This window comes from Tupaia chinensis, unplaced genomic scaffold (assembly GCF_000334495.1).
Source record: "Tupaia chinensis unplaced genomic scaffold, TupChi_1.0 Scaffold000185_1, whole genome shotgun sequence".
Classification (NCBI taxonomy): Eukaryota; Metazoa; Chordata; class Mammalia; order Scandentia; family Tupaiidae; genus Tupaia; species Tupaia belangeri.
In genome coordinates, this window is record NW_006159660.1 from 4,105,089 (window position 1) to 4,116,655 (window position 11,567).

Below are 11,567 nucleotides of genomic sequence, written 5' to 3' on the forward strand. Positions count from 1 at the left end.
GCGCCAGCCCCCCATAAGAAAAAACTTGGTTAAAAAAAAAAAAAAAAAGATAATGAGTGCTATTTTGCAATAGATTGCCCTAATTATAACAAATGTATGTCCTTCTCCTTTTCTGGTATTATTCTGGAATAAATATTAGTATAAACTAACCCTTAATAGACATATGGTGTGGTTTCCTTATATCGGTACGAATTAAAAATAGGAAAAACATCCCTTTTGTTCAAAAGAAGCACGAAACAGTTTCTAGAAGGATTAGTCCTTAGTAATAGTTCATGACCTTAGAGTGTAGAATCTGTCAATATTTCGTATTTTGATAACCTGAAATTAGTTAATATTTTATGTGTTCATTGTTTGCTCTTCCCAGCATCCCAGTGGAAGGCTTCTTGCCCACCTTTTACAGATGAGAAAACATGCTCAGAAAGGTTAAGTAGCTCACAGCTATTTGGGTAGTAAGTGACTGAGCCAGGGTTCAAATTCAGGTCACAGGGTGATGATGGAGCTGAGGTCCAATAATACTTTTCCCAGAGATCTCTCGAAAATGCTGATAATGGTGACTCTCGCTTAAACTCCATATCCTTTCAAAGCCTACACTTCTTTATATTATCTGTCCTCTCTCTTCTGTTTTAATTTTGCTAAGTTTGAGTGACTTGACACCTAGACTATGGGGAAGGGCAGATGTTCGTGGACGGTGTACAGGGAGTGAAAACATTTGTCAATGAAGGTGAACAAAACCACTCACAAAACTCAGTTGTCTTGTGGGGACTGTTAACAGCCTGAGTGACCTGTCCGGTATGACAGGCTAAAGGCCAGGTGCTTTGGGGAGTCAGGATGGGTCACGGACGTAGCAGGTCAGTGCAGAGAGAAACTTCTTCAATTGGCAGTCACCTCCTCGGCGCCTAGAGGTGGAGGCCCGGGTGTATGTGGTCCTGCTGCCCACTTCCCCTTTAACGGAGTGGAACTGAGTCTTGCCAACGCATTTCTTCTGTTTTGTTTCAGAGGACTTTGTGTGGATGCTCTCATCGAACTGTCTGATGAGAATGCCGACTGGAAACTCAGCTTCCAGGAGTTCCTCAAGTGCCTCAACCCATCTTTCAACCCTCCCGAGAAGAGTATGTCTCCCTGAGAAGCAGAGGGCTGTAGGGGGTGGGAGCATTTTAACAGGGGAGGTGAGAGAGAGGATTGGTGGAACTCTCCACTCGACTCCCATGGTTCTATACTGAGCCCCAGCCCATCTTCATTGTGATGTTGGGATCCACAGGTCTTAGATCGGCAGTGGCCTCTGCTCAGATAGGGTGCCTCTGATGGATAGACAGGTCTCGTTTGGGAAAAGGGTAAGGTGTTCAGGTTGTAGCAATGATGCCGTGTGCTCTCCCCTCAACTAAACCCCTTCCCTTTATTTCTGGTCCACCAGAGTGTGCCCTGGAGGATGAAACGTATGCAGATGGAGCTGAGACCGAGGTAGACTGTAACCGTTGCGTCTGTGCCTGTGGAAACTGGGTCTGCACAGCCATGACCTGCAACGGTGAGCTATGGCTTGGGCAGAAAGAAGGACAGCAAGGAGAGAGTGTCATGAAATTACCAGGAGAGAACCAGGGGGTAGGGGACGGAGAAGAGGGTGGTGGCTGGGAACCAGGAACCCGGGGAGCAGGTGACACACCCAGACTTGCAATGTTGCCATTGGTGGGCAACCACGAGGACAGAGCACTTACCCCAGATATACGGAGTCTGAAAATCATCCAGAGGTTTCAAACAGGAAACCTGGACCTGGGGCATGAGTACACATTGATATGAAAGCCAGAGTCAGGCACTCTTTTGCACACTTTATATATTAACCCACTTAATCCTATGACACCTTAGGAAATACTTGGTAAAAAAGACTCTGGTGGTTGGAAGACAGAATGACTCCTCTTTGCCATATTCAGCAGATAAAGGGAAAATGTAGATCCCTCTTTCAAACTAACAGAATTGAGTTTTTCTAAAGAGAGAAACAGAGGGTCCAGCAGATAAGCATGGAGGCTAAAGCACTGGATACCACATAGCCATCTCCGTGGTTCGAGTCCCAGACCTGGTGACTTGAAAATCACACCAGGTGCATATATATGCATGCCCAAAATCCTAAGAGGAGAAGGGACTGCGGTGTGGCCATCCCCTCTGGGGTTTAATTTTTCACTTTTTTTTTGTCTCTCTGTCTCAGTCTCTCTCTCTGTCAAGTGTATGTGCCCTATAGCAAAAAGAAAGAAAGAGAGAGAGAAAGTTGAGACCTGGGCAGGGTGGGTTGTAGACATAAAGATCCCAGAGTGAATTTGGGGGACAGTACGGAAGCTAGTGGTATGTTTGAACCACCACAGTCCCATCAGGGTCCTGGTCTACAGTGATGCCAAAGATCAAGAGGGATTCTTAAATCAAAGCTGAGCTCTGGCAAAGAACCAGAAACCATTCAGATTGGAGGCGACACAGAGAAGGGTGTTGAAGCCACTTGGCGTGGAGAGCTATAATGGGTTGGGAAGACAGGTCATTTAGAACCAGATTCAAAAGTTATACCAGATGGGATGAACCTAAAGTTTTATCTTAAGACTTTTATTGAGGATGGGGCCAGCAGGTCACATAATAGTTGGGGCGCTAGACTCCCACATGGCTGACCATGGTTCAAGTTCCAGACCTGGTGACATGGAAGTCATGCTGAGCACAGGTTACATGTGTCACCAAAATCCAGGAGAAAAGTCAAGGAGAGGGGATTGCAGCATGGCCATTCCCCCCTGGCGAGTGATCTCTCACTTTCTCTCCCTCTCTTTCTCTCTTTCTGGCAAGCACACATTCCCAAAAACTTTGACAAAAAAAAAAAAAGACTTTTACTGAGACAAAAAAGAATAAGCTGGTGCCTAGGATCATGCTCTGGAAGATAACTGGGAGACAGATGTCACAAACCCCAGGAGAGGTTCCAAAGAGCCAGGGAACAATAGCAATAAAAATAGAACCCAGTGCTATTTAAGGAAGGAGCCTGTCACTGCCTGGGACCAAGTTTCTTTACATGAGGGAAGGCCGGAGGTCAACCTAACAGGACAAGCGAACAACCAGGAAAAGGCTGCTTCTAGAAGTTGTTGGAAGTCAAGGCCAAGCCAGGGAAGCCAGGTTAAACACTACGGAAGCCAGATTAGCTACGAAGCCAACAGAAAATATTTCAAAACCATGGCCCAGCTTGCCTCAACCAGAGAGCACTCTGTGCTTGTCTTCCCCAGCCTTCATTACCTCTCCACACCTACTGGGCCGTTCTGGCTTTGCAGAGGTAACCTTCCATGTCTAAGGCTCAGACAGGTGGTGTGCAGCTGGCTTACAGAACCATGAGCACAGTCTCCTGGACAATAACCCCCGTCACATGCATCGCACAAAATCCAGTTTATTGCCCTCATAGGCTGCCTATTTCCACAGCCATATGCTCTGGACTGCTCGTCCTTCCTCTGAAGTCCCACATTCAGAGCTCTCTGTGGATATAAAGAGTAGTTCCAGTGCTGGTGCCTCAGGGGCCTGAGCACATCTTGGTGTGAAGGCCCTGGATTTGAGAGGAGCATAGGGGCAGCATTCCAAGGCACCTTCAGATTAGTACCTGAAACTCAGTGGCCTGGTCTTAGGTCACAGATTTCAGTGGGACAAACAAGAAGGGGCACCACAATGTGAAGCCAGTTGGAGCCAGGGCCATGGGAAGCAGACTGATACCCGTGTCTGAGAGACAAGTCCTAGCAGTGTTCCCTAGCAGCAAACTTCATGCTTGATAAACAGATTCCTAGGCTCCATCCCACACCTCCCAAATCAGAATCTGCAGAAGAGCAACTTAGGAACCTGTGTAGTTTTTGCTTCTGTGTTTTTCACTGTGCAAATTTGGGAAACATTACTAGAAGCAGTGGTCATCTACCCTGGCGGCACATTAGGATCGCCCAGAAAGCCTTCCAAAAAAATGCTGGTGCCCAGGATCCAACTCACATCAATGAAGTGAAGCACTGGACTCCCACATAGACCCTGCAGTCCCAGGGAACATTGGAATGAAGGCTGAGAAATGAATCCTGGAAGGGAGGGAAGCAATGAAGAACCTCTGAAGGTGAAAACTAGGCAGTTACATTTTTTAATTTGAGGGGGGTGTGAATGGTTGACAGTCACTGCCCCCGAGGAATTTCCTGAGTCAGGATCCAAGTTTTCACCATAGTTTTTCCTGCAGGGTCAGCACCTGGCAAGCATGTGCTGACCAGTTAAAAAAGAAACACTCAGAACAGAGGCCAGAGAGAGACTGGGGGAGGGTACGTTGGCTTATACTGCATTCGCTTGGAGATGTCGGTTACCCTGGGACCTTTCATGACTTCATATTCAGAGAAAGGTGGGTAATTTACTGATCCAGGTTAAATGGGAGATGAATTGAGGATCTATTCAAGCTGCCATTGCTCTGAGCTTTGGTTCTTCCTGCAGGTAAGAATCAGAAGGGGGCCCAGACTCAGACAGAGGAGGAGATGACCAGATATGCCCAGGAGCTGCAAAAGCACCAGGTGAGTGGCAGCCTCTGTGCTGGTTCAAGTATTGCCCTGCCACAGGCCCTGCTGTCACTCAGACACTTCCTCATGCCTCAGGAGACCAAGGAGACATGCTATGTTCAGTCCACTAGATCCTGAATGATACCCACTCACCTGTACTGTAAAACCATGACACAAACACTTCTCTGATGGATTCCAGTAGGTCCCAGCAGGTACAGGTTACTGCTCAGTAAGCAGTTGCATCAGAAAAAATGAGCCAAGTGGTGATTTGCAAATGAGGTGGAAGCAGTGTGCAAATAAGCATGGTCTAAAGAAGCTTAGCGTTTCCCACTATGGCCAGCGTGCTGACCCAAAGACCGGGAACTCCTGAGAGCAGGCTCTGCGGCCTGCTCACTGTGGCCCCTCACAGCAAGCACAAGGACCTGAGATGTAGCTGTCATTCACTGAGCATAAAATTAATGTATTTGGGCCACAGCAAAAAGGATTTAAACTAATTGTAGATCTGGCTAGAAAACAGACTGCGATCGACAGAGATTCTCCTTCCTAGAGAGCGAGAAGATAATACAGAAGAGTTCTGTTCAGGTGCTGTGTCATTAAGGTGAAACCTCCTTGGGGAAAGGGTTCTTCGCAGAAGCATGATCCACTGGCCTATTATGACTTCTCACTTAGTTTTAACAGAGGATGTTGAGCCTTACAAGCGGGTACATAAACCAGGTTTGGCTGTATGAGCCTTCTCTCTGACATACAAGTTTTTAAGGAATATAACGGTCATAAGAACTGCTAAACTATTCAGATGAAATACCTGACAAAGTAAAAAGAACTCTTGCTGTTAAGTAATGGCTTGTATTTGTTGACTGCTACGTGCACTGTCATGGTTGTCATTGATCGTGTAACCTATGACAGTTGTTGCAGAAGCAGAAGCTTCTAATCTTTTGTTTTTCCAAATTTCACCAGTCTTGAGTCTCCAGATAAGTTTGACTACATAAAAGGGAGAAAGAAACTTCATAGGAATTACTTTCATCTAGGGTAGAGAAATGATACCGTGGAGAATGAATTACAATGACCAGCATTTTTACATGTCAGTTTTATGTGTGTTCACTCAGAAGTATTGAGGCAAGAACACAAGTACACTTTCTTTGGCTGCAGTCCCAGGGAACATTGGAATGAAGGCTGAGAAATGAATCCAGGAAGGGAGGGAAGCAATGAAGAATGTGTGCTCAGGCACGTGACCAGGAACTTAATCCTATTGAGGACCCTGGGAGCAGAGTTACTATACCTGTGTGAGAACTGAGCTGGGGTATTTCTGAAAAACTCCCACCACTCAATGACCGAGAGCTGCAACCAGGAAACATTAAGTCCCTGGCATGTTTGGTATTTCTGTCAGCATGGGTGGGTGGAGTGGGCTCCAACAACCAGGAAAAACCCTCAGGCAGAGAAGCAGGTGCTGGCAGTGAGGAGTCATGCCAGTGTACATTGAAACATTAAAGGCAAGGGGCCAGGGGTGGAGCACCAACTGTGTCTGCTGGATACCAGGCTCTGTTAGATTTTCTCTTATTTTACTTTTTTTTTTTTTCTGTAGGGTGTGTGCTCTTGCCGGAGAAACAGAGACAGGGAGACAGAAAGCGAGAAATCACCGCCTGGGGGGACAGCCATGACACAGTCTCTTCTCCTCAGCCATGACACAATCTCTTCTCCTCCAGTATCTTCTTGGGATTATGGGCATGCATGCACATGCACCAGCAAGAGTTTCAAGCCTCTGGTACTCAAACCTCGGTCAACCATGTTGGAGTCTAGCACCTTAACTCCTACACCACCTTGCTGGTCCCTTGACTTTTTTTTTTTTTTTTTCAATTTACCAGAGGGTATGTGCACTCACCAGAGAGAGATAGAATAAGAGGAAGAGGGAGAAAGTACCCCTGGATGGGGTATGGTCACACCACTATCCCATCTGTATTTCTCCACTCTATCAGACTTTGGGCATACATGCACACAAGCCCAGCATGCTTTTCAAGCCATTGGAGCTGAGATTCGCACACAGTTAGCCATGTGGGATCTGGTTCCATTAACCACAAGGCCCTGGGGCCAGCCTTATTAATTTTTTTTTTAAAATTGAAATGTAACTCACATGCCATAAAATATACCCTTATAAATAAGTATACTAAATGATATATATACTAAAATTCAGTAGTTTTTAGATTGTCAGCCAGCACCAATTCCAGAACATATTTGTCTTCCTCAAAAGATACCTAATACCCCTAGAAATCATTCTCCATTCTCCTTCTCCTCCAGCACCTGCAACCATGAATCTACTTTCTGACTCTACAGATTTGCGTATTCTGGATGTTTCGTGGAAATAGACCCACAATATATGACATTTTCTGTCTTTCTTCCTTCACTTAGCATCATATTTTCAAGGTTCATTCTTGTAGATTCAGTACTTCATCCCTCTTTGTGGGCCAATAACATTCCCTGGTGTGGCTGTACCACATTCTATGTGTCCATTCTCCAATTGGTAGCTATTTAATTCAATTATGTTTTGGCGCTGACAAAGATTTACTAGTAAGGAATATTGCTGTCAACATTCTTGTACAAGCTTTTGTGTGGACATGCCTTCAATTCTCTGGGGTATGTATCCAGAAGCAGAATTTCTGGGTCCTGTGGCACTCCGTATTTAACCTTGTGAGGAGCTGACAGATGTTTTCAAAGTGGCTCCCCCCTATGCATCTTCACCATCAGAGTCCCCACTTCTTCACATCCTTGGCAATGTTCATTACTATCAGTTTTTATTTTAGTTGTCCGAGAGGCTGTGAAAAGGTATCTCATTGTGGTTTTGATTTGCATTTCCCTAATGACTAATGCTATGGAGCATCTTCTTAAGCTCTTACTGGCCATTTGTGTCTTCTTTGGAGACGTGCCAGACCTTGTCATAAGACCTGTTACTTCATTACTCTCTTTCTGTAGTTGAGGACGTTGAGGTGCAGGTTTCATAATATGCCCAAGGTCGCCCAGCCCTGATTCATCAGGCAGTCTGCCTCCAGAGCCTGTTGCTCTTAACAATTCTGGGCACTTGCTGGATTCAGAACACTAGAGCACTTCCATGTAGTCTCCTTTCTTCATCCTTAAATGAGGATATTAGGAGATAGGTGTTGGTGCATTGGTAATGCAGTGGGACCCACAGGGGAAAGGTCCCGGACTGCCCTGATCACACTGGTGTGTGTGTGTATGATTGTAATCCAGGCCAGTTTAGACTGGGGGTCGATCACAGTGTAAGAATCTTGTTGGGGGTGCCTGACTATCTTTGTTATGGAAGAAATAAATAAAATAAACTTTTTTAAAAGAATTACTTAATTTTAGGGACCAGCAGGTGGTGTAATGGTTACACCACTGGACTCCCATGTAGTCGACCACGGTTTGAGTCCTGAATCCAGCAGCTTAAACTCAGGCCAGGCACGTGTGTTTGCATGCCCAAAATCCTGAGAGGAAAATGGAAGAGAAGGGATTGCAGCATGGCCATCCTCCCTGGGGGGTGGTTTCTCGTTTTCTGTCTCTCTCTGTCTCTTTGGTGAGTGTACATGCCTAATAGCGAAAATCTCTCTCTAAAAAAAAATTAATTTTATTTATCATTATTATTATTATTACTTAATTTACTATTGGTCACACACGTGGAAAGAGAGGGAGAGGGAGAAGACAAGCTGCCAGGTTCGGGACTCAAACTGCAGTCAGCCATAGCGCCTTAACCAGCATACCCCTTGCTGGCCCCCTTTTAATAGCGACCAGCTGGTGGCATGGTGATTAAAGCAGCTGATTCCCACATGGCCGACCATGCAGTTTGAGTCCCGAACCCAGCAGCTTGAGAAGCACACTGGGCACGTGTACATGAGTACTCAAAATCCCAAAAGAATGGAGGAGAAGGGATTACAGCATGGCCATTCCGCCCGCCCTGTCCCAGTGAGGGGCCAGGGGTTTCCCTTAAGGAAGAGAACTAAAATTCAGTCTAATCATGTACCTGTCAATGCTGTATAAAGTCTTGAAGTCTAGATTAATGCCAATCATTTTTTTCAGTATTTCTATTTTTTTAAAATAGTTCTGTGTATTTTCTCTTGCATCTCAAAGGAAACAGCTGAGAAGACCAAGAGGATGAGCACCAAAAAGATCTAATGAGGAGACGTGTTGGAACCGTGTCTGGAGCCTGGCACCTTCTCCCACTTCAGCGCTGAGTCCAGTATTTGCGAGTGTCTTCTACAATCACCAAATCACCAGTATTTGCTTGTATAGCAACGAGTTTTATTTTGTTTATTTGTTTTGCAATAAAGGAAATGTGGGTGGCTAGCTAGGAGGGGGAAGGGCCTTAGCCTTCATTTCTAGGAGTGCTTTGAGAGAAACTGTTAAAGGGTGCTCTGGGGCTGGAGCAAGCAAGGAAAATGCATCAGGGCTGGGCGAGGGGTAGACTCAGATCTGAACTCCCAAGTCCACTGCAGCCGTCAGTGGGTGGCAGGAAGTTCACGTAATGCCAGAGAGAACTTAGCAGGCTGGCCCCGGAGGAGGGCTTTGGGATGCTCAGTGGAGAGGAGCACGTTCTGTTCCAGCCCCTTCCTGCTGCCAACAGCATGACAGACCTCCAGCATCTGTGTGTGTCCTCTGGGTCCCAACCACTGTGGGTAGATACACAGGCGTCCTGCTCCTTACCCTGTCCCTCAGACTTGGATGGAGTTTCTGGGAGGTGCACCCAAGTGATGCAGATACTTGTATACTTTGAGTCCCCTAGAGACCTAACCAAATTTTTAAAATATTTTTTACCAAAGGTGCTATTTCTCTATAAAAACACTTTTCTTTTTTTGGTTTGGCAAGTTGACTTCATTCTTCAATTATTATCATTATATTATTATTGTTTTTTTTTTAAATATTTTATTTTCTTGACTAGATACTAAGCTTTTGTAATATGTTTCAATAGTCCTACCATTTCAGAGGTGGAAGGAGTTTGGGGCTCTCCCTGGTGCAGGGGCCTGTCTAACCCAGACACCACCCACCCTATCACATACTGGATGCAGCCAGGCTTGGCTCTAGCTACCAGTGAAACAGCTGTCTGCCAGAGGAACAGGGTTGCCTCTGACAGAAGCCAGGGGAAGAAGGAGCATCTTCACATAAAGCTTTCAAGATCCAAAAAGTTAGTTTTCATTAGTTCTGAGAAGTTTAGGTAAATCAGCATTCCAAAGGATGACTCAAGTGCAGCTAAGCAGGGCTTAAAAGGTATACCAGTTTATAATCTGCTCATTGATCTATGAATAACTAGGAGAGTAACTTTGCCCATGTCTTTTCCTATTTCTGGGCTTCAGTTTCCTCAGTGAACTGGTAAAAATGCAATAACCCGTTGATTGATTTGGTAAATAATAAATTCTGTGGTTCCTGTCATTGCATTGGTCCAGTAGGAGAGGGGGGTCCTATGATTTTTCCCTCTTCTCCTTAGGATAAATTAAACTGTACTGTTATAACAAGAAACATCACAGAGCCAAAAACATAGACCAAATCTAGCCTCGTTCTGAATGACCCGTTTAGGTCCTGCTGCGATGGAGAGCTCTCATAGGAAAAGCCTTTCCAGGAAGAAAGTGAAAAAGAGAACCACCCCACTTTGACCTTTGCATTTCATGTTTAACCTCTTGTTGGAAACAGAAAGAGCTTTCTCTTTAGAGATGAGAACAAAAACAAAAAAGGGGTAAAAAAAAATAATAATGGAGATTGAATGTTAAACATGTGACTTGGGAAAAAGTCAGTCATTCAGTTAGTTGTATGTCTTTTGACATCTGGGATTATTAACCTCACTACCATGTTTAAGATGCATTTGGAATAACAAAGATGAAAAACTTGACATTAGATTGCATTTGTAAAAAGCGGATTACAGACTCTCAGAGAGAAATTATTTAGGTTGTACTTCACAGGCAGCTGTGAGAAACTGTTGTGCCAGGAATGGAATTCCTTCTAAATAGTCTTCCTTGTTCTCATTTGAAAAGAGAAAATTCCACTTCGTTTAAATTCCAGGCTTTTATGTACCATTCCATTTAAAAATGCTTTGAACCCCACTTGTGCAGTCTGAAATGTGGCTCCCTGTCCAAGTGCCTTGGAGAACTCACAGCAGCACGCCTTAATCAAAAGTGTTCCCAGTTCTTGGACACGTAGGGAGAGGGCAGGAGTGCCAGTTTGTTTAAAGCAGCAGCCACAGTCTTTTCACCAGTCTCACTTAGAACAGCGGTTCCCATCCAAGACTACCCCACCCTGCGGCCCTGAATTCCCCAGAGCAAGTCCACATTCCTCTTGCATCTGCTGTTTCTGTGTAAATAGGGCAGCTGTTGTCTGCACTGTAGAATCACATGATTTGAGGACCATTCACGGGAAGGCTGCTAAATAACCTAGTTTGGGGAATCTTGCAAAGAGCTTTGTGTGGTATAAACAAACAAGGTTAAATTGGGTTCAGTTCCTTTAGCCTTCTAAAAGCATAGGACTTAGACTGCAAGCTTCCTTGGATTTTGTCCGTGTGTGTGCAGTTTTATCCACATTTCAACATCTGTTAAGATCCAGTGTCCATGGAAACCTTCCACATGCCATGATTCTGGACTCTATCACTGTTTTGGAAAGCAGGACTCCACCTGCTAAGAAACCTATGTGGACCACTCTGAATGTCTTTCCTTTGCACCTATGTTTTAATAGTCAAACTGCAAAAAACAATTTGAATAGATTTCTGTTGCCTATGTGTTTGTGAAAATGTATTTGTATTTAGTAGGCTTCCATATTGCATTTAACTTGTTTTTGTAACTCCTGATTTTTTTTTTTTGGATACTATTGATAAATAAAGAAATTAAAATAATAGTTTTGTTGGTTTCCCTACTCCCTCAGTTAAGGCCAAATAAAATTTTGAAAACAAGAACTGTTTACTTTATAGAAAGCAGATTGGATCTCAGGAGCCTTGTACAAAGGTCTCAAGAGTTTCTCCTAAAAATTTTTGAGACTGCAGCTGGAAGGAAAAGTTCGCACAGGCACTAGTAGAATAAGTTTCTCTTTCTT

At 44.6% G+C, this 11,567-nt stretch overlaps 1 protein-coding gene across 1 annotated transcript in view; it reads left to right on the forward strand.

Moving 5' to 3' along the window:
* The window catches only part of FSTL1 (follistatin like 1), a 64,099-nt gene extending 52,857 nt beyond the window's left edge, over nt 1-11,242 (forward strand). The window contains exons 8-11 of the mRNA XM_006146710.3: nt 997-1,109; nt 1,412-1,522; nt 4,453-4,529; nt 8,628-11,242. Of these exons, the coding sequence (XP_006146772.1) occupies nt 997-1,109; nt 1,412-1,522; nt 4,453-4,529; nt 8,628-8,672 (346 nt within the window). The 3' untranslated portion in view covers nt 8,673-11,242. The remainder of the gene's footprint in view (nt 1-996; nt 1,110-1,411; nt 1,523-4,452; nt 4,530-8,627) is intronic.
* The last annotated feature ends 325 nt before the right edge of the window (nt 11,243-11,567 follow it).